Source organism: Synchiropus splendidus, chromosome 7, assembly GCF_027744825.2.
Source record: "Synchiropus splendidus isolate RoL2022-P1 chromosome 7, RoL_Sspl_1.0, whole genome shotgun sequence".
Classification (NCBI taxonomy): domain Eukaryota; kingdom Metazoa; phylum Chordata; class Actinopteri; order Syngnathiformes; family Callionymidae; genus Synchiropus; species Synchiropus splendidus.
In genome coordinates this window covers 21,127,782-21,154,128 of record NC_071340.1, presented here as the reverse complement: position 1 = coordinate 21,154,128, position 26,347 = coordinate 21,127,782, and the positions used below count along the sequence as shown (strand labels likewise).

Below are 26,347 nucleotides of genomic sequence, written 5' to 3'. Positions count from 1 at the left end.
TCGACTCATGAAACAAACTTTAATGGCAACATATACACTTCAAAACAACATCCAGTTTGTGCTGCATGATCAAGAGAGAATATACAGTAATTCCAAAATGAACTTTACAGGGATTTTACAACTGAGATGACAAAAGGCACCGAATGACTGGCAACAAAATGAGTCAATCACGAGAGGCACGCTGTGAGCAAGCTTGTCGTACCAAAGGCTGATATGAATTCTCAAAGGCACTCATGAGTGACACGGTTCCTCACACCCTGAGTGTCCGATATTGTGTGCAAAACAGCGGCCGGACGAATCAAACACACGAGAATCTTCTCTTGCAACTTGAAAAGCAGAACGCATCGCAGCGTCATCAACACATTGAAAAGGAAAACATGACACAGAATAAAAACAAGCATTTAAAAGTCTAAATATGAGACAGCGCTGCACGAATCAGAATTTCACATTTGCTTGAGTTGTACCTGTAGACTTCTTGAAAAGGAGTGTTTAAAAGGTCGAGGTTTGATGAAACAGCTTGCAGTATGAAATGAGAGGCACGGCGCCGCTCTCGGTCAGAACGTTAAAAACAAATACACGTGACAACAATCGCTAGTATAAATTGACCCTTACAGTTAAAGTGCATTGGATTTTCAGGGAGCTCTCTCAGAGCTCGGCGTGTGAGACTGTGACTAAGAACGTTAAACACTAGATGGAAAACGCGAGTATTTATTCGAGCATCAGTTGAAAGGAGTTCGATATATAAGCAGACAGAAAGCACATTTAAAACAGCATAATATTTATAACTCAATTGGCACTTAAAGCAAACATAAATAGAGAAAAGCCTGATCTGCTCCATTAAAATGGTCAATTCCTCATCACCACCCATAACGCACTTCAGAAAAACATTGTGAATAAGGAAGATTCATCAGATTAGTTTCTGTGAACAGGCTCTTTGGGTGCAGTGGGGAGACACCAGGGAGGTCAGGCGAGGGCGCTCAAGATGAAAGGTGTCGGTGCCTCTGACCTGCCGCTCTGATCCTCTGCTTGTCGTACTTGACCGAGACGATGAGGAAGACGAGCAACGTGACGCCCTGGATCCCCGCCAGGAGGAAGAAGTAGTAGTGCAGAGAACACTCGTTGATGTTTCCTAAAAAAAACCCAAACACTCCAGTGAATTTGTTTTCCACGATACAAAGACAGTGAAATCAGAACAGTTCCACTCCATCAATCCTGTCTGAGAACTTTGTTTTGACTGTGAGTCATGGAAGTTTTTTAATTCATTTAAATGTATGCTGTGTTTTTACAAAAAGGGCAGAAAGTACTTCCAGAACAGCAAGGGACACGGGGAACACAAGGTTGGTGGGAGGAGTTAAGAGGCGGATCTACTCTGGCAGTGCTTCACTCGGACGCGAATGGAGCAGAATGATGGTGAAACAGAGACAGTCACGGGACATGTGACCTCTTCCGTTCAATAAAACTGGGGAAGCACAGCAGAGCATGTGAACTCCAAGCTAAACAAGCTGCAATTCACCACAGATACTCAGCTTTACAAGCACAATTCAAACTTTCCTTTGGATAGACTTTTCCCAGAGTGTCCGTGGATAACAGGAAAAGAATGTGCTACGACGGCTCTTCAGTAAATCACGCTTCGCAGAGCAGAGTCACGTCGTCGCCGAGCCCTGAGCCCTCACAAATAAATGTTCGTAGCAGCAATACGAGGAAAACAAACCCAAGTCAGGACTGTCAGCAGGGAAGCTTTTTACTTCCCATCACATCTTTAAGTAAGAAATCAATTGACACTTTAAACTATGAATTCACAGAGACAACAAACATTTAGATGCAAGGAATGTATAAAACAGATTAACTAACAACCCATTTACAACTGGGGTTTAGAATTCATATTTCATCATATATTTTCCACGAGGATAAAACCACATCCATGACTAAAAAACACAAATAGATTTGGCCTTTCACCTCTGTCAGTAGAGATGGGTCGATGTTTCATGAAACAGTGCCCTGATTCTCAGAGGCCACCAGATGGCGCTGTCTGCTGTAAAACGTTTGGACTTGAACAACTAATTCAATGAAACCTCATGCAATTTCTAAACCAAGAGCGCCATCTAGTGGCCTCTGAAAACTATGACACTGTTTCATCAACCCTGCTATACTGTTTCACGATGCCTCATCTACCCATCAATACTGTGAGGTGAAAGATTTTCAAGAGTGGATTATTCCAACGTTAATTTGAAGTTTGTGTATTTAACTTTTTAGTTTTTATTACAGTACTCCATTGTTGTTTGTCACACTACAACTCTCCATCCTTTTTCCCCCGACGGCATTCACCTCACAATACTAACATATTACCAGATCAATTCATGATCACCACATATTACGGTCCACTTCATCAGTCAACGTTTTCAGCTCCGATGCTCTTCATGAATTCAATACCAAAAATATTGATGAGTAGTCAATCCCTGTCTGTGGTATCATAAGTAAAATGGTGTCGCAAGAGGCTTAAATGGGTTGCAAATACAGTTAAATACAACAACACACTGTGTACTTTAGTCTGGACGAAGTTAACATAAATAAATTGGGGCTGTGACTTTAAGAGATTCATTCCAATGAATAAACTACAGACAAAAACAATGAATTGATGCAAATACTGTTGTATAAATTTTCACATTCATCAGTGCACCAAGACTAAGAGCACCGCATGATACAATGTGCTGTCATGACCAAAACATCCATGATGAAATGACTAGGAAGGCATTTTCAAAAAGGCAGCCCTCTACTTTGCTCCGTGATGTTTTGTCGATATATCAAAGTAAAAGTTCGGTCTGATCTGAAGCTTTAGGTTTAAATGGTGCACAAGATTTCCTTTTACCGACTGTCTTCTGTGTCACAGCATCCAAGCAAACATTGATTTTTCCACTTTCGCTTGAGAATTTCCCCGAAGAGAGGAGATTACAGATATGAGCAGGTTCAACTGAGGGTAAACGCTCACAAGCGCCTGTCCTGAACTGGCGGAGCTGCAACGGCGGTAACTATGGCGCTGGATGTCTTAAAAGCTTGGGACATCTCTCAGAAAGAAATACTGCTGAAGCCATATCACGGCGAGAACTGAGATACTGTGAGCCTACATGCAGCATCATCGTCAGACGAGCTTGGAAATGAGAGGCCCTGAAGCCGTCTGCCCACTTCCAGAGTTCTGCTATGAGATTCCTCATGTGAAGCTGTCACCAAGGAAAAGATTGGCGGGCATGTTTGATTTTAATTGAATGTGAAGTCATCACAGCCATCGCATGTTGATTCACAAGAACAGGAAGTTGTCAGAACCAACAGCAACCATGACTGGACGCTTCGAAGGAGAGAAGCTGCTCCTGAATATTTCACTGATGTTACCAGAGTTCAACCTTCCCCACTTCCTCGCTGAGGGCTGCAATGAACTGACATGGTGGAAAGAAAAGGAGAGTGAGATCAGGGGGCGGCGTGAGTGGACGAGGACGACAGGTTTTTCAATCGTTCAGCGTTTGTGGCACGGTTTGTTGCCAACAGGAGCCACTATAAATAAAAGGACACTTTGTTTCTGGAACCGTGGCCACTTTATTTTGCAAGTCGTTGCAGTAAGAGAACTGCGCTGCTGCCTTGAATCAAACTCAAGCTGGGGGCCTAGGGTGACGAGACGTCCGGAGAAATCCGGAGCGGAGCTGAAATTGAGAACCTCACCCGCACCTCAGATCAAAGCCTAACTATGAGCCAGGAGGCACTTATCCACCAGTCACAACATACAACCATATCATTGAAATACATCCACTTTCATGTGACAACAGTGACATACGACGGTGCATTAAGACCAAGTAGAGATATCGAAAACATCAGAGCAAATGGGCACTGTCGCACGGCAACTACGGTATGGCCGAAGGATGCAAGGAGCAGTGTTGTGGTCGAGACCGCCAGAAGATCAGAGTGTAGAGAGAGCTCGTCCAAGACTATGCGGCTGAGGTGCCAGAGACCAAGACCAAACTGAATATACAACAAACTAAATAATACAACCAGTACTACAGTGGCAGCCACCTTAAAGGGCCAGCCGGGCTGACAGCCAGGTTCCTGCCACTTTCCATCTGGCTCCATCCACTGGAATGATCCCCCCACTTCTCGTAGACGTGTATTTTAATGTAAACCCCACCTACTCATTGAGTTGCAAGGTCTGACCTGGGAATGGCGCTATATCATAAAACAAGCCCCATGGTCATTCTAACTTTCCATAGTGGAGCTGGGCAGCAGAAGGACCGCAGGCCAGATATGGTCCTCTGAGAGCTTCCATGTGGACCGATAATGTTGCATCATCTCAAATATGATGGCAGCTCTGTGAAGTCAACTGCTACGATATATGATGTGTTTTGTTCTTTTAATACGACATCAATTAATAATAAATAACTAGCAGTGTGAAAAAAAGCCGCACCGATCTATAAGCCAACAGGTGCGGCGGTGTGGTCTATGTCGTAGAAAGGTCAGTGATTTCCCTATATGGCTTAAGAGTGAGGATATCATTCTGAACAAGTTATGTAAACGGAGTCCAGCACTTTCCCCCACTGCTCTGGTGTTCGTGGAGCTCTGAGCTGCAGCTGAGACCGGCTGTAGTGGCGGACCTCTGCCGGTCTTCCCATTTGTATTCGGCAGTTGCGAACAAAGCTAGGCACATGAGCTGCAGAAGTTAGGAGCCATTCTTAGAAACCCTTGGATGGAACCACTATAAAATGTATTCATCACTTCCTTATCAAAATAATCTGTACTGAAATATCTCTAGAACCTTTCGAGCAATTTCACGAACAGACGGACGGCCTCGTTGAGCAGCGGTAAACATGTCTCTGGAGTGAAATGGCCGATAGCTCCCAAAATGGATTCAGTGGGTGTCCTGTGCTGCTGATAAAAGCGCGGGATTAGCGTTACTTGAAACAAGTGATCTGAGAGCTTTTGCATGATCACTTGGATCAGCGGAGCAGATCAAGGCTCGTAATGTCGCCACAAGTATTGTGTTCATAGATAATTCTCTTCCCAGCCGCAGTGTTGTCAGCGCGCTTTCGGGGATAATTATAAATCAAGAGGAATAAAGAAACATGGTGATGACAGGAAGCGCCACACAGCGCTGAGTCTTCTGTCAGTGTGTTGTGCAGTGGGGCCGTCCACAGTACACAGTGGCGGAACCTTTCATCTAGCGGCAGAGAACTGACGGATGGCTGTGAGGTTCTGCCAATGCTTTAATGAAAAGAGGAGCAAAGTGAGGGATCTGACAAATACTTTGACCTTTGTCAGAGTCCTGACTTACTTTGCTGTCATCGTCAGCCGCTCCAAGGTTGAAATTGTGAACACTGCTGTGGCTTGAATAATTAATGAACTACAAACCGACATGGGTGACAGGAGACCTGAGAATGAAGAATGCACATCGAGGGCTTGCGTGGATCAGAGCGAGGATCCTTGTTTGTTTAAACGATTATTGACTTGCGCGAAGAGCAGACGGGCCATTACGGAGCTCTATCACCCACTACCAAACGCATTGTAGAGATGCTTTAAATAAAGAGTTGAGCACGAATTCAGATTGGATTTTCATGTGTTCATTAATCGTGCAAATATTATTATTATTTTTTATAAAAATTTGGGGACTTTGTTCTGAAATGTCACCACAAAAACACCACTAATTCACATGTTAGTTCCTTATTCTTAAAGGGATTTTTCAATTTTGAAACTTGACGGAGGTAGCGTGCGACCGCGACTGTTGCTGCATCCGCTGTGGTTATCAGTAAACAAGTAAAGGTGTAGCTTTGACTATACAGCTTAAGTCTTGCTACGGTCTGAGGGTCATATGTCTGCAGAGTTGTATTGTGATTCTACATGCTGCGGGCATCTGCTGCTAATCCTCCTCAATTCTGTTCCTGCTGTAGCGCTGCAGACTCTTAAGCTACCTTTCCCTGGCCTTATCTCAAATGTAGCTTTATCTAACTCCAACTAACTTTAGTGTTTCCTTCCTCTGCTTGACTCGACCTTACGTGAGACAACAGCAGGCTTCTCCACTCAACACTTGCATACCTCTGTATCTCTCCTTCACAACAATGGTTCCTGTACCTTCCCACATCAGCTCCACTCTAACCCCACATCCCTCTTCACAACTTTGGGTTTTAAAAAAATGATGAATCGAGCAGAATCATTTTCCTGTGTATGGCGCCATATTGATTCATGAACTGCAGAAATCGAATATTTAACACACATTTCTTTTTCTTTTCCTTCTTTTGTATAGTAAGCCCAATACCAGAAGATATACATTAGTATTTTTAAAAATGCACCTAGTTGGAGTTTCAGTACTGAGAGAATCCCTTCCATATTCCAGAAAAATTGGCATAAATTGATCGAAATCTTAAGCCATATTGAAATCCGATATAATCAGGAATCACAACTGGGTGAATCCAATCCAACCAGTTGGAGAAATCAACACCCAGGTTTAGTCACAACAGTATCATCCTCCTCCTTCACTTTACCTCCAGTTACCCCAGCCAAAACCCCAATGTCTTCTTCACCGTACTTTGTCTTTCCATCTGTCCCACTCCAATCTCCTCAGCCTGAGTTTAGCTCTCACCATCTGTGTCCTCCACTCTATCTTCCCTGCTCTCCCTCTGGCCCATCCACTCTTCTGTCTGTCAATATCTACACTCACCCTAACCCTTTTCATACCTACTCACCTATAGACCACCATTGCACATCACATTTTTAAAGAGAAGAATGCACATTATGGTGTTCTTTTCTGACCTTAACTGTGGGATATTCCTCATATGTAAAGGGCTTGAATGACAAATGTATAAGCTATTTAAATAGCTATGGAAAGAGTACCGCATGGCGGGATAAACTACTCAATAATAATTTGTTTTTAAATGATGAAATGGATTGAGAGGGTCACGTGCAATGACCTCAGAATAAAGAAGCTTGAGTGCATCTAAAGTCACTGGAAGAATGAAATTGAAGCAAAAATGAAAATCGATAGTTGTTTGTTTCAGCAGCAAAACAGAGCAACCACAGTGTCTCTTCATTATACTCAAAACAACATGCTCGAACAGAAATGAGACCCCTTTTAGTTTCAAGTTAATCGCAGCTTGTTCTTCTATAGTGAATAATAAACTATTATATTCATTATCTATACGTTTCAATGTAGAAGAAGAGGTTGAATAGCCTTTTCATTTTCACCACAGTATTTCAGTGCAGGATGTGAGAATGTCACAGTTACATTGAACGTCTAAGCACAGACATCTGCTTCAGGATTAGAGCGCTTGGTCATAGACAAAACCATTTCCTGTCACCTGGCTTTCACAACCTCACAAAAGCCTTTTAAATACAGCCTAAGGAAGGGTCAAAATTCAACGAGATGCAAGGCATGACATTTACTCAAAGCCAAAAAACGTTTTTAAAAAGAATAATGGAAAAAAAAAACGGACTCATTTGTTGCACAACAAGAAAAAAAGGGTCACTCTTATGTTTCAGGCTCATATGAATAATGAATTAAGCGAGGAATGAGTCATCCATCAGAACATAACCACAGGGAAATGAAGTGCAGTGGGGTTTGAAGATCAATCGCTTCGATACACACAACATTTTAAGCGAAGGAACAGACATGGAGGAAATGTTTCACGCTTTGCTGCCATGGTTTTCACCGCCTACTCAATACACGTCTACAGTCCACAGGTCGTGAACCTTCTGGAATCAATTAAGAAGCACGATCTGCATTCACTGGAATTTAGGAGAAAAAATAATGCTTAATAATTGTGAATATATCTGTCATATTTCCATCGTGAAAGTGAGATTATTACGAAGGGGAAAGCTGTAGATGACAAACTGTCAGATTAATAGTTCCAGCTAGTGTTATGTAGTGTTAGCTAGTGCTACCAGGAGAGTGTGTGACAATGTTTACACAAAGTACACAAATAAATGCACTCCCGTACCAAATTAGAAATAAATAAATGCACTATGAAGTTTATCAGCTAGACATTAAAATAGTCATGTGTCATTCACATTGTCGTGTTTTCTCCTCTCCTATTTCTATTTGAAATTAAATTTCAGTCATGGTCTCTGTGTTTTACTGCAGTTAGCTTCGTATCTTGTTTAACAGAGAAAGTGGGAATTGCACTAGGATGGAAATCTATGCGAATGTCATACTAAATGTGCCTAGCCAGGTCTACTTAAACCTCAAATCACAGAGAAATGGAAAATAAAAGGTCAACAACAAGAGATCTTTCCTGAACCTGAACCCTGTTTGAGTGAACTCTGAGGTCTTACCAGACATTAAGGCTCCCCCTTTTTTAGGCCATCATCTTTCTTGGATCATGTAGAATGTGAAACAAAACCATCTGACTCAGATGCAGAGATTCAGTCGAACAGCTCTGATTTTCACCGGCTTCTTACAGCTGGTACATTAGAGAAGCCGAACTCTCCTCTTCTTCTCCACTTCCATCGCAGAATACAGCGACAAAATGATCAGTACGATGATGATAGAACTGCAGCGAAATGTATTCCAGGTTCCAACAGATTGTCAGGAATTGAATTGACTGGCTTCATACTGTGACTGTGTTCTAGTGTGGTGCTGCACTGCGCCTCCCCGGCTCTCACTTCGGTCTACGCTAATGATTTTAGGTGCCAAATCACTCATCATTAGATAATTCTTCTCTCACAGTGTGTCACATTGTGAGGTGCGTCATCGCATTTGGAGGTTCAATGCTGTGTGGAGAAAAGACGTCCTGATAGGATCGGATTAACCAAGGGGAACTGTAGCGAATAAAAGCCGCTATCACCCGCCGATAATGTAAGAATATTGTGGCTCGGATTTTGGCTCTTTTGGCTCGACTCACTGTAAAGAGTCACATGTGCAGTAAATGTAAATGGATTTAATACCATTTATGTGGGAAATAAATATCTAATGCATCACACAGCACAATCTGAATTGGATGTTATTTAAAGGATTCTATTTCTATGATAAGGACTGATCAATAGAATAACAATAACATGCTCTTTAGAAGCAAAAAAACGTAGTTTTGCCAAATCTAATATTTGGGGAACACAGCAATACATGTACAGAAGGTTATCTTCACATATATTATATAAACTAAACCACCACATTTTCATCAAGTCATTTCACACCTACCATGCTCATGGAGTTATGAAGGCGCAAACACCTCAAACAATTACATTTTCTGAACTGAAATAGTCGATAAAAATCATAAATTAGATGCTTAATGAACACATATATTTGTTTATGTTGAATCAAACATCATGCACACACATGATTTACAACAGTTTTTCAGACTCTGCTCAGAAACTGCTTGATATGATATTAGCATTTGCAGTGTGAGCACTCCATCTTTGAGCAGTCTTGGCATTGTGCTACCTATTTCTCATCTTCTTCAGCGTGTGGTCTCAGTTGTTCCTGTCCCTCCTGTTCATGTTCGACTATGCTGTGTGCGACTGTCATCCCTCCCTCCCCCATCTGCTCAGTGCCGGCCAACATTTTGACCAATCAGGTGCGACCAAAACAGAAAAGAAACAGAGAAAATGAACTGAACTGACTCCAAATCGGGAACCTGTAAAACAACAGTCTTAAAGTCTAAATTAAATGAAGTATAAACTAGACCCAACAACACAGAAAAAGCATGTTAAACTTTGAAGAACCAAGAAAACAAAGAAAACATCAGAACTCTTGGAGTCTGCTGTTGTTGTTGTTTCTGTTGAGTTCACTGAGTAAAGACTTGAAATTAAAAGCCGGAAGCAGCCTGGTGCTGACTAACACCAGTCTGTGCCGAGCAGGTGGAGATACTGTCAACATGTCGGTGGAGCGGCCCCATCTCCATGTGAGCACTCCAGGGACAGCTTTGCTTAAGAGGAGTCGGGCTATGTAATCAGACCCAGAGCTAGTGATTAATGCTCTCGTCTGTCTTCGGGCCATTGCAGCTCAACTAAGATGCTGTTTACTTCGCAGCATTTTCGCCTGCAGCCACAAAAGCAAGCGGTGTATTCCACTTACACACGAGCTGCTGGATGAAGCTTCCAACTAGATGTCAAAAACAGTCAATACTCTAATGCTAGCGCTCCTAGCCATATGCTTTTCCACAGTAGCCAGGGGGATGTTTATTTTCTACTCCTCAGCTCACCTTTTAAATTACTTGTTTTGGAGAGTGTGAGAAAAGTTCTGCACGTAATTCAACCCTGGTGTAAGCGGCACCTCTGAGAAGCACGGATGGATATGTGGAGCTTGCAAAGCACTTCACAGCAGTAGCCTCATCAAAGTATGTCTGACTTGCCGGCTAGTGTATTAATGAGCTATTAGGCATGTGTAGGTAAACAATTTACAATGTCGGCTTATTTACCGCGTGCGCAGGGAAAAGTGCATCTGTGCTGGGAACTGCGTCTCGATGGGAAGCCCATTCATCTGCTGTCACAAGCTGCCTATTTATCTGCAGCCACAAACAGACTAACACAAACCTTTTGTCGGTCGTCTGACATGACTATTTGTTATGGTAAACACGCTTGAAACAGGAGCAACCAGCACCGCGGCTCACATCCCTGTATTTAATTTCCAGACAAAGGTATGGTCTTGAAAAATGAATGCATTTATGGGAAATCAATGTCTGTGATTTTTATTTCCAGTCCATGCACACAGTCAACGCGCAGAGTCAATAGCATGCTGCGCTGTGAGAAGCTGATGTAATGACTGCAATGGCATGTGGACAGACTAATAAAATCTCTGTGGTCAAGTTTAACAGCATATCGGACAATGTCAGACAGAACAGAACCTTTAAATGCTCGGATACAGTTCAGGTTTTAAGTTCTACTCACCAAAGTCTTTGTGGGATGACATCCAGCCGATTGCCTTAATCGAGACAAGAGCCAGAAGACCTGATCCCACAAAGGATCCAATGCCGGAGAAGAAGAAGAAGAGACCCATGATGGCACTTTGCATTGACTTCGGGGCTGCAGAGTAAGCAAACTCCAGACCTGAAAGTAAGAATCATTTCTTCAGTTAAGTTCCACGATACCAAAGAAAGTACCCCATGATTTGGTCACACAGTAACTCAAACACTTGGACTACATCAGTGTTTAAACAATGGACACATAGGGGATATTTGTGCTGAGTGATTAGGGGTAAAGAAGAAAGGCACAAAGAAAATAATAATAATATTATATATATATATATATATATATATATATATATATATATATATATATATATAAATAAATCACTATTTTGTTTTTAAGAAACGACAGATCTTGAAGCATCTGTAACAGACAACTACAGAAACTACAATTATTTAAATGGTTTGGCATTATTGCACAAAACAAATTCAAATCGAAAAAAATCTAGAGACAACACATAACAATGGACATATCCAGCAGTGCAGTCATTAACAACAAAGCAAATAGATAAAATAAAATATAACATAAAAATATAGCGTGAAAAAAAATTAATATATCTATATATATATATATATATATATACATACATATATATATATATCATCTATATACATCTTTATTGTCTCAAATAATACAAAAAAGACAAAAAAAGAAAATCTTCAACGTATGAATCATGATTGTTAGTTGTTACATTGTTAAATAAACCGAAGAAGACAAATCACAAGCAGCTTGGAAGAAGAAGGAAAAAAAAAAAATGCATCTCTGCATTTTCAACAAGAGCACGAAACGCTGTTGAGAAAATGGCCAACAGACCTGAAAAAAAAGAGATGCAAATAATAAAAAAGCTGCCTTGCTGCCAAGAGATGTGCCTGTCTGCAAGCTGACATTGATAATTTCATGCCACCTCAAACACGTGATATTTCAAATGAGGCCCTATAGCTACATCTGTCAGGAGAGATTAGAGAGCAGCGCTTAACTACGTTTGCTTTTTAAGACCTTCCTTGGAGGAATGAAAGGCACAAATTAATGTGATGAACATTTTTTGCTTGTAGATACCTGCGGTTGTTGTGCAAAAACATATGCTTATTACACACGCACACTTGAAAATTAGTACCAGTGCATAATAGTTCCTTAAGCTAAAGGCGTCATATTTGGTATTCGCAGTCATTTTTGTGGTGCGAGCATATCATAGCATAAGCAAAACATTCAAGTCTATTTTATTCTGATAAAAACTACCATCATTGACAGCATATGGGGGTGGAAAAAAAAAAAAAAAAAGATTACGAGGATTTTTCTTTTTGCACTTGCTGCAGGTATCATTTCCTGAAGTCCATATTAACCATTCCCACAGAGAACAACAGACTAAAGGACGTGAAGGCTCAGCCAACTGAGTCATAGCCAAAGGAAAATCAGAATCGTTGCAGCGTTTTTGACAACTTAAAATAAATACACAAATAGAGATAAGTATATTTTGACTCGGAGGATCATATTAAGTGGCACTGCAGATGCTTAACTTAGCAGTCGTGTTCAAGCAGTCAAGATTCGAACACTACTTACTTACAGAATACGAGACTTTCTTAAGTGGATTGAGGATCGAGCATTTGAACACAATGTAAGGCAAAAAGAGAGACATATAGAGGATATCAAAAAACTGGAGAAACATCATATAAAATGTACCATTATTTCCAGACTAAAGTGTGCACAGGAATATTATTTGTACCCACTACATTTTAGAAGGAAAACAGATCTTGTTCATATATAAGCTGCACCGGTTTAGAAGCCGCAGGTGCAGTGGTGCAGTCTGCGCCATAGAGAGGTCAGTGGTGCATGCAAATGTATGAGGATCAAACTAGTTTTTATAACAGAGTCTAGCATTGAGACTGTCCCATGAAACAAACCCCGCAATGTTTTGAACTTGAATCATGAACTCATGACATATTTCATTAGCACTCGAGACGCGCTGTTTTCGCCCGCATGTACAAAGTTCCGTCACCACAGCCGGTCTCAGCTGCTGCTTCTCGTCTCCGGTCCTCCAGGAGATCGGCTCTGTTGGCGGAGTTGTTGACATGCTGGCTCATTCTGAGCGCTTTAAGGCAAATAATACACCTGTGATTTCAGTGGTTTGATGTGACGAGGCACAATATTTTAGGCAGCATGACGCTCTTTAGCCTGTAAAAAATCCTTATATGAGCCATGTCATATTAGTTACAGGGTTCAGTCCGCCAGAAAAAAAAGTATAGTCCTGAAATTACTGTAAGCAAATAATAAATCAACGTAATAATCGTCAGACATTCAGTTTAGACAGCAAAACAAAGAGGGTGCCTCATGGCAAACCAGAGACAACAGAACCTAGCAATAGCTGACTGACAATCATGGCCAGAGGCTTTGCAGTCACATGGATGACAAAAGCTTGAGGCTGCTATTAGGACTGCAGCGGCAAACAAAGATATAAAAAAGAAAGCACAACAACAGAAAACAGGACAACTCTGACGGCACTTGTTTCCCCCCTGGAACATGGAATGAACTACATTTTAGACAACAACAAAAGCTCCCATTTCATTACTTATTTCCTTTCCAACAACTGTACCTGTCCCCTTTGTGCTACATTGCGGAACAAATACATTTTTTTTTTGTCAAAGTTCTGAGTTTTCTTCTCAGATTGGAACTCCCAAAAAAAACGAGGACATTTTGAGGAAAGAATTCACAGCTGTCAGTTCAAATAAAAATTATTCTGAACAGTTTTGATTTAGTGCATTACTGCTGAACCACTTTCAGGAAAATCCATTTTATCTGAGGCCATAAAAAGAAACTGAACGATTTATACTTTCTGGATGGCCCCTGACAGACACACAAAAGGAGGAGCCATTTAAAAAGTTGGTTACCGTTTCACTCCGGAGCTACTGTAAGGTGTTACAACAACGAAGAAAAACGAACCCATCTTCTGAAATACTATTTCAATTCTTCACTGAGAGCACTCACCCTCGTGAATCAGCTTCCAAGTTGCAAACTGCTGTACAATCTCTCATATGTATAAGCAAGCAATATTATTGAAACATTCAAATGAATACTCATTGTCTTTGTTTGCTACGTTCCATGGACGCTTCTGTTATTCCCAAGAGAGCAATACAGATTAAATAATGGGCCAAAAGAAGCTCCTCCTATCCAGACAATACCAGAGAACTGGGGCTTTGGAGTCTTTACATGGCACCTGTCTACACTTGGATCAACCACACAGGAAAGATTCAACATGATCAAGAGTCAAGACATGCTACACAACTACTGAGGGATTGGAGCAATTGAAAAATAAATTCAATAGATTGTGGAAGCGGAATACAGGAGCTTTTCAATGATGTATGCCATGAATTGAGAAGGAGCGAGACTAATCCTGGGTGTACACCAAACACTTTGCCGATTTCTGTCCGCTAGGCGGTTCATGTCCAGATCCCATTTAAAGAGTCACTGACAAAGCTCTGGATCTATGGATAAATATGCAGCATGAAATTATCATATCATATATAGTCGACAAAGTGGGTTCGTTGAATTAGAACGCTGAATAAGGGAAAACCTAATTCAAATTTAGACCAGAAATGTGCCTCAATGACGTATATACCCGCATTTTTATTTTTATTTTTTCAGTCCTGAAGGGTTGATGAGGTTTCATGAAACAGTATCCTGATTTTCAGAGTACCCCAGAAGACACTGTCTGCTGTAAAATGCTTGCATTTGAACAAATAATTAAATGAAACCTCAGATTATTTCTAAAACCAAACCAATAGTGGCCTCTGAAAATTAGCACACTGTTTCATAAATCCTGCAGTAGTTTCATGATACTTCATCTGTGCATCACTACTAGCTAGAGAACATTTCGTGAATCAGGTCTCCGTCTGGACATTGCACTTGGCTCAGAGACTGACAATTTTGGACAATAATTTGCAACAAATTCTTGCAACAATTCTGCAGACAAAAAATACAAATAAAAAAGGTTGTAAAATAGTTAATTCTGATTTGGTCGGTACAATACAACTACCTCTCTTGAACACCTCAGAAAAGATTGGAATCCCAGTAATTCAGAGAGCAGGTTTGAGTCTTTGCCGCTGGGCCATGAAGCCCCCTCCTGTGCAGCGTACCTGTGCCAGACAGTGGTGAATTGCTGCTGAGCAAAGTCAGCCATGTCAAGAGCTTCCAACACTTTAAAAGGCAGTTCCCAACTCACATTAATATACGCAACTCTCAGGTTCTGCCGTGTTTCAAATAAAAACATGCATTTATTCACAGTTAGCTACGTGTTATAAATCTTGAGCAACAAACGACACAAATGGTCCTCGGGATGCAGCGCTGCCTCTGCAGGTGCTCACAAGGGCAGAACAGCAACCCACATAAAATATAGTCTGCGCCTCTCTCTTAGTTTTCCACTTCACATTGGAGTCTGCACTTGAAGTTGCACAATGGCTTGGTGAGTTACCCCGGCCCATAATTAAGCAGCCTGTCAGGCCTATCACAGGGGGATAGAGTTTTGTTAAATCATCACCTCTGCCGGTGCACAGAGCCCATTAAGACATTAAGAGCTACAAATTCCACTCGAGATGTCAAGAAACAATACCTGCAATGCTGGCAAATATTTCGCTGATTCCAATCAGCACATACTGAGGCACTTGCCACCAGATGGGTAAATCTGCCGCGAAGTAGATAACGTTGCCCACCACCTGGTTAATGACTTTTGTTTTGACAATCTCCAGGCGTTTTGTCTCGAGGATACCTGAGGGAACGGAGAAGAGAAAAAAGTCAGCTGAAAGTCAATTAACAAGTAAGTGAACAATCTGCACAAACACATTGGAACTGTTTCATTGTTTAAACAGGTCCGTCGGCTGAAAAAGAAGCTTGATAACTGTGTATCAATGTATAGATGTGGCACATCATTTGTCTTTCTCCAAATAGACAATAAAACTGTCAGATATTTTTAGGATGCCAGATTTAGACATTTTATAGAAGAGAAATAAGCTAGAATTTAATGTTAAATTTCACTTCAAATGTGTTCAAAATGTGTTGTTCAACAGCTGAATTTGAAGGCAGCGAAAGTGTTGTGCGTTTATCCACAGTGAAGGAGGACAATGTATCGAAACAAGGATGCTAAATTTAGGCTCCACTAATTAACAGGCAGACTGATAATGGATGATCAGGAATTATGTTTGGCTGGCGACCAAATATTCTGGCCTCTTGAGTGACGGAGTTCGACACTCCTGTTTTGGAGTAGCTTTTAAACAAAGAAAAGATGCAGAGTTTGAAGTTTTAAAGATGAGGACAGAGGTTTAGATAGGGAAAGACCAGACAGGGAAACAAGGATATCAAAGGCAGAAGTGAAGCTGGAGAAGTTTGAATACAAAGTTAAGGTGGTTTGGAGGCATAGAGAGGACAGGAAAATGGTTGAAATAGTTGGACAGGACATGATGGATGGGAAAAATGGGGAAAGGGTAAAACGAAGACCACCAATCAGGTTCATGGATGCGATAAAAGAGGATATGAGGAGGATTGGTGCTCAAAGTTTAAAGTGGCGGAAGGATGACTTGATTGAGAAACAAGGAAGATGACATTCTGAAACCATAAAAACCTCCGGGACAAGGCTACATTTTAAAAAGCAGCACAAATACATTGAGACTTTTCCATGAATTACTTACAAAATCCCCTTTAAATTTAACTCCAACATCCCATTTGACGGTAAATTTGCTGTTGGGTTCAGACAATGGAAGCGATGGGTAGATGAACAGATTTAAATGGATTAAGTTTGTATTTCTACATTTCATGAACGAAAGAACAAGATCCCAGACACAAGCAGCTGAAATAAGTTTTTCCAGACGAATTCCCTTAAAGATAGGGTGAGAAGTTCTGTCACTCGGGAGAAACTCGGAGTGGAGGCGCTGCTCCTCTGCATTAAAAGGAGTCAGTTGAGGTGGTTCAGGCGTCTCATGAGGATGCCCCTTTGGAGGGGTCTCTGGGAGGAGACTGAGGAGTCGACCCAGGAGCAGGTGGAGGGATAATATCTCCTCACTGGCCTGGGAATCCCTTAGTCGGAGCTGGTGGATGTTCCCTAGGATAAAGGAGTTTGGTGCGACCTTATGAAGCTGCCTCCCCCACAACCAGGCAACGGACAAGAAATGATGATCTTCACTGATGACGATTTAACCGCAACCCACCCCTGAAGTAACTTTGATCGGGAGACACATCAGGATTATTTCCATTCACGTATACTTCCATAATTAAATTACAACTTAAGCAAACGGCTCCACGATAACCTTTCTCCCACGTCATTTAATCAAAAGAGCAAAGCAGTCGCCACAGAGCCCAGTTTTTCTTTTTAATCAAAAGTTATATTCAGTGGCAAAGGATGTGTAATTAGAAGCTATTTTTAGATATGAAGAAGACAGCTCCTAATCACAACTAAAGCAGCGCTGAAGAGAAGTTTGTAGCCTTGTAATCCGACTATAACACAGGCTGTCTATCACAGCCACTGGGCCCACGGAGCCGCCTGAAGGACTGCTGCTCTGCCGCTGCACAAACCGCCGTGATCCTTGGCCACACGACTGAACTGATTCAAATTCGCAGCACCTAAAGATATTGAGTGTCAAACTAAAGCAGATTAGCACACGGAGTTAAGAGAATGTGATAAAAATGTGTGAAATAAAACTTCAAAGTGATGCCAACAGAGCTTTGCTAAGCTGACCAGCCAGCGCCTTTTAAATGTCAGACCTTTTTACATAAATGAAAGGAGGATCTGAAAGTGACCGAATGAAAGTGTGCTTTCTTTTTTGCCTTCCCTTTGCGCTACATGGGAGGTCCGGCTGTCATGCGCTTGTGTGTCATTGAACACCAGGAAATCCAGGGAAATATCAGTGGCCCGATGTCACCATGATGGATTCATGCTCACAATGATGGAAGTGGTTCTGACTGAGAGCAGAAATGGCGACTGTGGAGTGACATGTTGACAGTGTAACATGCAGACTGACTGTTCGGTGAGCAAAATATGCACAGCTGGTCACTCACAAGCCTCCATCTGTAAAGCCTCACCACAACATGATTTACACCAGAGGACAAATGTAGATAAGCACTTTGGACATGAGGAGACCCCTGCTGAGGCAAACTCAGTTCCAGACACATCAGCTCTGAGGTGGCTCCTAGGAATCAATCTGTTACGCTGAAAAGATGGAAGCTGCGGCAGGCAGCTGGTGAAAAGCACCCCAACCAAGATAATCACTGTTGAACCAACGTGACTGAAAGCAAAGATGTTTGTCCAACTGACGTTTTAAGGGTTAGAGCTAAAATAGGAGGCAATTTGTGTACACATTCACACGCGACTACACTTTATCTTCAGCCTTTTTATATATTTAAGCCACATGGTTATCAGAGTGGGCTCAGGAGTCATAAATGTTAGAATTTAAATAAAAGCCTCAAGAAATGTGGGGGAAAAAATGAATTCCCCGAACAGCAAGAAATGAACATACAGGATACAGAAGAACATTCTTTAAAATAACCTCAGAGGCACTGAAAAGGTTAACATTCTAAGCGTTACTGGCCACTCTTGTGTTGATTAAATCTTCCCTCATGTTACATTTCGAACAGACAAAAAATGTGCAATTAATTTCTCATTGATCATGGGTTAACTCAGCTCTAGTGCGACTAACTGAGATAAAAATCTTGTAATAAACCCCATTCTTAATCATCTTATATTACGTAACATTACATTTAAATATTATCAATGGGTGATTTTGAGGATTTTCTAGGTTTTCATTGAATAATTTGGGCGCCCGATTCATTGCAAAAAAATAAATAAATAAATAAAACTCATTAGAATCTCTTGCTTTGGTAGTACAGCAAAAACACTGAAATGTAAGGGGCGTTCACTGAAGACCGTGAAATAAGAAATCTAATCTGCCGCAGAAATTAATGGGCTCTTCCATGACCTCTGCTCCACCTCTCCGTCAACTTCTCTTTCTATCTTCAAGTATGGTAGTTTTTGCATAATCCTGCTGACAGAGGGGCACTGGCAGAGCAGCAACCGCCAACGCCAGTGCGGGCCAGAGAAGGGGAGAAAAAAACACTTCCCTTAGTAGTCGTATGCATTTGCTGCATTTCGAATCATCTTTTGGCCACATATTTAAATAGTTCACCAACATTGACATGGACATCAAGTTATTTAGTAAAGAACAGTATTGATGGATATTAAGGAAAACTTTATACATGTTTTCGCCACAGTGCTTAAAGTTGCTCATCTCTATCTGCAGATTTTTTGCTGTGTTGCATTGGTGATAGATACCAACAAATCTGTTTCAAAACTGACTCACTCAATCTCTCTCTAAGGTTCACTGTCACTTTAAATACACATCCCTGGTTCATTGAGTTGAAAATTGACTACAACATAAACATGAACAGCTTGTTCTGAATGTGAAGTTTTCACATAATTGGCATGGGTAAATATTGTTTTCCCTTTCATTCATAGAGACAATACCAACACATGTACTATATGTTGACAACATCTGACACAGGTTCGTAGCAAATTTACAATTTTCAGATGAATAAACGTCAACTTGTTAAAGGTCATTAACAACACGTGCTTTGGAGATTACATGCACTTGTAGAAAGGTCATCCGCTGGAGTCTGTGTGCATAGCCTATCAAGAGGGCAGTTGATTTGCTCTCTGTCTGCCTAAAGGCCTGTTTTTCTCCAGAATTTTAGACTGGCTGATTCACTGCATTCAGTCCCTGTTGGCAGACTGCACTCTGACTTCATAATAAACAGTCAACTTATCTGTGACACCATTGTTTATAACAAAAAAAAGCAAAAAAACATTATTAATTCAACAGTCACAAAGGAAACGTACATGAAAATTATCTCACAAACTTCATGTTAATATTCTAAAAGCTACATCATTAGTAAATAACTTAACACTACATATAGATTTGCTGTGTCGTCTGCCTTATATGAACTTGACTTAGTGTGACGTGTGTTGCGGTCGACAAGCTCTAACTTTGTTGTTCCCTCTGTGTTTGTCTGGCCCACTTCGGTGACAGCAAGTAGAGGACACGTCTTCCTTTTTTAAACTCACCCGCTGCAACAGCTGACCACATTACGAAGAACATCCCGACTGCAATCCTCTTTAGAGAGGACGGCAGCAGGCCTCGTCGCCTCAAAATGGGGTCCACCACTTTGTCCTTCAGGGGAATCAACATAAGGATGAGCACTGCATCAAACATGGTGAGCCATGCTGCCGGGAAGTGGAACATCATCTGGTGGAAATAGAGGAGAAAGAAAAAAAAGGTTAAAACAAACACAAAAAAAGGAAAAAGCAAGGAGCACTTCATTTCAGCAGTGCGTTTCTGGGCAGCGTGTGAGAACATAATACTTGCTATTGCTTTGGCACCCCCAGGTGGACAAACTTGAATATAAGGAAATGAGCAGAATTTAAAAAAGGAAACTGTATGAGAGCAAAGACAGAAAGTGGACATTGAAAAGCATTAATCTATTCTGCAAAAATAATGATCAGCATGTCACAGAATGGGAATAATAGTAGGAATAATTAACATTCAACTCTAAATCACCAATATGTTGTAACACAACCCACAATTTAAACACAAAGTGACCTGACATGTAAATAAAGAGTTCACTAATGTAAATTAGCTCCTACTAAAATGAGCATCCAAAAGCTTTTTGAGCCCATTTTAAGTTTGCTCAAAACATAATGGCACTTAACAGTTCATCAAAAACAAGCATCTTCCAGTAAAACCTGAACATATTCAAACACCCAGTTTAATAGTCATACATTAGCAGCTTAGTCTATACACAATATAGATTGGCAATTGCCTAAAATTACTCCACAGTTTGATGTGAAAAGGCTATGTTAGGTACATAAAAGAAAAAGAACAACATGAGCTTAGTATACTTGAAAAGACTTGAAGTTGAAGTCTAATCAGGTGCGAAAATAAAGCGGAGGGGCACCCAAAGGCTTTACACCTTAATCTCACTCCTCTTTTGAAGTGAAAAAGTTAAGGCTGGTAACAGACAGCTTTATTTTCAAAGACAGAAAACAACCTGTCAACAAAGAAGTCTAAAGAAATCAAATGATGTGAACAGGAAAAGCAGTGGTTTCACATGTCAGACTTTCTTGCTGCGCACAATGTGGCTGATGGCAACTGTTTCACTTCACGTTTACAATAAAACGATATGACGACCATTCATCACTTCCTCTCAGCGTTGGACATAAATAGCTTTAACCAGGAATTGTGCAGAGAAATGCAGATCATTCTAGTTGCTAAGGTCTGCCAGCTCCACGAATAATCTGTCAGTTTAAGATGTCGGTTTCTCAGCAACACTAGACAGAATGAATCGCATGGAGGCGCTGCTGTAAAAAAGGTTTAGTCACAGCCAGATTGCTAATCTAGAAGGTTTTACTCTGTGCAGCTCTGACTTAATCCTTGAGGCATAAACAGTGTACGCTGCCACCAGTTACCTCCAACGTGTGAGTGGCCTACTGACTCAATTCGCTTCAGGGATCAACACTTTGTTCTTAAACTGCAGCAGGTTCAAACAACTGAGGTAATTTGTGACCTGTTCAAACTGCTAATAAGTGGTTCATATACAACAAATACATCTGAATTAAATGTTTTTTGGATCTAAGTCACATCTATTTGTAGCAAAAGCAGCAATGCCCTCTGGAAATGCACAGGGGTATCAGTGACAATAACAGATTTATTAACTTAAATTAACTGACATAATTTTATGCCAAAATTGTTGAGATGAATGAAGCAAATGTATTTTCACAGAGCCACTCTCAAGCGACACAAGTTGTAGAATATATTGACTTATTATAAAATGAAATAATTCAGAAGAACAAAACATATAAATTGAAATGTGCATGATAATAAATAAAATCTTGTCAATGACAATGTCTTTGTAAATTTAGGATTACAAGTAATGGATCAGTTCATTTTCCACCAGTGATTCCATGGAGATATGTGTTGAGTCTTTCTGTATATGCAGAGTGAAGCATATACCTAAAATTATGGGTGTACTTGAGCAGAAATAGGGAAAGTGTATCCAACCATGATGTTTGTTCTGAATAGGATGGTAATAAATAACTAGATGAACACAAAAAACATGTTTTTTGTGACCTCTGAGGGGCTGCCATCTCCCCCTGGCCTAAAATGTCACTTCACATAACTTGAGAAAAGAGTTCCGTCACTGTAATCAGATATCAACTTAGTTCCTTTTTAAGTATGGCGGGAATAATGACTGTCATCTTATCACAAAAAAATATCACAATAGTCCACGTGATAAAAACATTAGCTCATGTACATCATTAACGTAAAGGGGAACTGGAATTTGTGGGAAAGGAAAGTGATGATACACTTGAGTTTACCTGGTGGGAATCAGTGGTAATGTTGGGGGCCGCATCAGGGATCTTCAGGTGGAGGCTCTGCAGGATGTACGTTGTCTGCATCTGCGGAACAACATAACATAATCATAATAAACATAATAAGAACATAATCAAGGAAAAAAAATCAACACAATGTAGTTTCTTTCGATTTTAACACACATACCTGGAAATATACAGTCCAATAGGGGATCAGGGCTAGGAAGACTGGAAGGATTTTCACCAAAGCCTTCACTTCTTCCACTTTTTCCTCTGGAAATATCCCTCCGTAGGTCACTTTGGCACCGTCTAATAAGCTTGGTTTGTTGCTGCTCACGACCCAAACAAGACAAGTAGGGTTTTATTATAACCGTCTGATTAGAAATGCATCACTTGAAGGAGAACAAGACCATCTCTCTGGGCTTTAAAGGAGCTGTCTTTTAAGAAGAGGTTACAGTTAAACAACTTTGAGCACAACTTCATTCCAAAGCCCATAATCTCATCTCTAGAGTAAGTGCTGTTGTTGGGAATATTTGAAAAGGCCAACTTAAATTGTACATGTTTTAACTGAACAGGCTTAAATAGGGACTTTTAAAAACCATATGCAATAGAGCATAACTTGAACAACAGATTTAGATAAGGAGTAATAACATTATTATTCTGGCCACCAATTATTAGAGACAAGAACACCGTGGTCTCACCGAGTCATGCTGGGCTCCTTTGGTTTCTTGTAACAGCAAGCGTAGCTGAGTATCTTGAACATATTTGTAAAGGCGCTGCCGTCAGCCGGGTTGGTGATGAACACAGTGCGACCCAGAAGGAAGACCAGGAATGAAATCCCCAGGCACACGGTCGGGATGATGTAGCCAAGCAAAAAGCTGACATTTTGCTGGATGTAGGCCACACCTCCAAGTGATAATATGGCTCCCAAATTAATACACCAATAGAACCAGTTGAAGAATCTGCGGGTCGCCTCAGGCCCCCTATCTTTGACCTGATTCAGAATGTGGGGAGAAAGAAAAAGTCGTGTCATTACGAAGAACATTTTAAATTTCTATTGTTCTGATAGCAAATAGGGGAATTTAAATCGAACATATGACTTAATTACTTCAGAATATTTCCACACACTACTGAACAACCATCTTGAGTGAGGAAAGAGATAAAGGGTGGTGAAGAAAAGGATGCAGGTGGGGTGGAAACTGTGGAGGCAATTGACAGGGAGATTTGTGACAGCAGCAGCACCCAAAGTGAAAGAGACGTTTTATAGACGCGTTGAGAGAGTGTCCATAATATGTGTGGCGTTGAGGCTCTCACAGAAAGAGAGGAGGGTGAGTTAGGAGGACCAGAGAAGATGCTCAGAAGGCAGAAGATCAGTTGATGTGGGAATATATACCTTCTTATGTGTTTAAAGCTCAAGCTTTAAAATAATAAGTTAAATCAATGGGCGAGATGCAGGATTACACCCTGGACAAATCGGCAGTCCATCACAGGGTACACACACACACACACACACACACACACACACACACACACACACACACACACACTTTATGGAGCGGTTTTAAGTGCAGTTTTGAAGGGCAACAATATTTAGTACAACAAGTTACCCCCAGTATAAATGAATAAAATGATACACTATAAAAATTAAATATAAAATCTAAGTAATCAACCAGGAGCAAAAATACTTCAATAAAGATACTTTTCAAACCTACTTCTCTGTTTTCAGTCCGTCAGGCAAAAAAAAAAGCAAGACAAACTTCAATCCATAAGCATGCAATTTTGAAAGTCTTTATCTGCTTGCTGTGTTTTTGTAGCATTTTAACAGAAAGTCATTTCATAGCACACACCATCAACCAACCAGCCCAGCTAGAAATGTAGATAAATGTCGGTACAGGCAAATTATATTATTCTCTTGATGGCACTGAGCCATCCAGAGCGCAGTTATCCCCACGGTGGAAGAGATTTTATCATTACGTGATTAAGTGGATATGTCTTTATATATGAGAAAAAAATGCAGTGGTGCAGCCGCAATTAACTACTGGGGAGATAATGTCACGACATTATCAAGTTGATGCGGGGCATAAATCTTATTGAAGCTCCTCTCTGGAGTAGTGCAGTGTCAGAGACAAAATCTATCTTCATACTTAAGCTGACCATCTCGATCAGTTAAAAGGAACAAGTTTAAAAACGAAACTTTTTTTATACTGTTCTGTTTGGTTTGTGTGGGATTGAACACTTGGTCCCTTCAAGAATTAAATTGAGCATGTAAATTCACTTTTTTTTAGATTAGGGACTTGTGTCTTGTATAAAGAGAGTAAGTGCATCGCACAGTGACTAAATAAGTGATTTCCATGCCACGCATACTTTTATTTTTCACTTCTTCTTATTAAGGTGGCTGTTTCTGCTATTTGGAAATTCTTTATTTCACTTTATGTTAATTTAAGGCCACATTTCATGTTGCAGGACATGTTTGTGAACTCAGAGTTCATGGTCAAATCGAAACCTTATCACATGTCAAATCCAGCAGTTCCCAGCGCATACCAAATCAGACACAGGCCTCAGTCACACACACACACACAGCAGACCGCATGTAAACTTGAATCACCGCTACAGGTTTGATCTTGATGTACCTCACCTGGTCAGCTCCAAATGGTGTGATGTTCGACTTCACAGTGCCCACCCCTAATGCGATTAAAAACAGTCCACTGTAGACAACTGGGCGACAATAGGGTTCTCTGACAGGGCAGGTGACATTCGCTGGAATTGTGGCATTTGTGCTGAGACACTCAGCTGGTTGTACCGGAAACGCAGTCTCTTCCCCGCATACGTTTGTTCTTGTGTCTTCATTTGCAAGAAATGGAAACAATATAATTCCTATGAAATACAGGATCAAACTGGTGGCTATTGTGCAGAACTTCCCTAAGTATGCATCCGCCAGCCACCCTCCGAATGGGGAGATCAGGTAGGTAATGCCCATGAACATGAGAGGTGCCTGACTGGCTTGGGCTCCCTCCCAATAAAATGGACTATTGTTCAGGAAAATGACGAGGTTTGATATGATTCCATAGAAGGCAATTCTCTCGAAGGATTCAGCCAGGAGGACGGCTGCACAGGCCAGTCGACGTCCCTCAAAAACGGATGGGGTCGAGGGCTTTCTGGAGTCCAAAAGAGGGGTCCTCTCACTCACTTCCCCGCCGTTGGCCATTCTGGCTCTCACTGGCTTGCTCTGTTATTTAAACCTGAAACATTCAGGGTTGAGTTAGCTATCAAACACAAAAATGTGCTCACGTCACAACTTACGGCACAAGTTCGGAGGAGTCACATTTAGGCGTAATATTATGCTAGCTTTAGCATAACAAGGCACTATTATTATCTTAGTGACACGTATACATATAATCATAATGAAGTGGTCAGGCGGTTGTCATTTACCTGATTTACTTGCACTCAAGCTGCGGTTGTGCAAACGACTTTCCTTCGACTGCCATCAAGACTTTGAAAAAGAAGAACTGGAAGTCAACAAAGTAAAATCTCGTGACACAGCCAGTCGCCAATCTCGTGCACTTTCGCGTTGCCCTGGATACGATCTATAAATCGCAGGTCATCCTGCCCTGCGTAGATTCCACTCGAGCGAGGTCTATCCACATGACATACATATTTGTTGTGCAACAGTCTTGCTGCGTCGCCCAGAGGAGGAAGTAGTGCAACGGTATGTGCCATTTCTCACCATAAATATCTCGGTTCTTGCAAAATATATGATCTATCACATAATAGATTTTGTTGTTTTATTTTTATTTTTAGATACAGGTACAGCGTTTGTTTTAATTAATTATATTTTTATAACCATAAAATTAAATGCCGCAGAAGTAGGATACTTACTCTAGCACATTTTGTTATTAAAATAAAAGTTAATTCATATATTTATGCCCCAAATAAGCTGAGATAAATGCAACTAGAACAATTAATTTTAGTGCGACTTTTAAGCACGGTCGTGTGTTTCCGGGGGACCGTATAGTGGGCGGACAT

The 26,347-nt window shown here is 40.9% G+C and overlaps 1 protein-coding gene across 1 annotated transcript; it reads right to left on the bottom strand.

Moving 5' to 3' along the window:
• Window positions 1-25,918, bottom strand: slc15a4 (solute carrier family 15 member 4). Its single transcript, XM_053870534.1, has 9 exons — window positions 25,754-25,918; window positions 24,960-25,563; window positions 23,026-23,318; window positions 22,512-22,653; window positions 22,331-22,411; window positions 20,021-20,201; window positions 15,527-15,682; window positions 10,849-11,007; window positions 1-1,129 (listed from the first exon to the last, which is right to left on the bottom strand). The coding sequence occupies exons 2-9, from the start codon at window positions 25,527-25,529 to the stop codon at window positions 978-980; spliced, it is 1,734 nt and encodes a 577-aa protein (XP_053726509.1). The 5' UTR covers window positions 25,530-25,563; window positions 25,754-25,918; the 3' UTR covers window positions 1-977.
• Window positions 25,919-26,347: the final 429 nt, after the last annotated feature.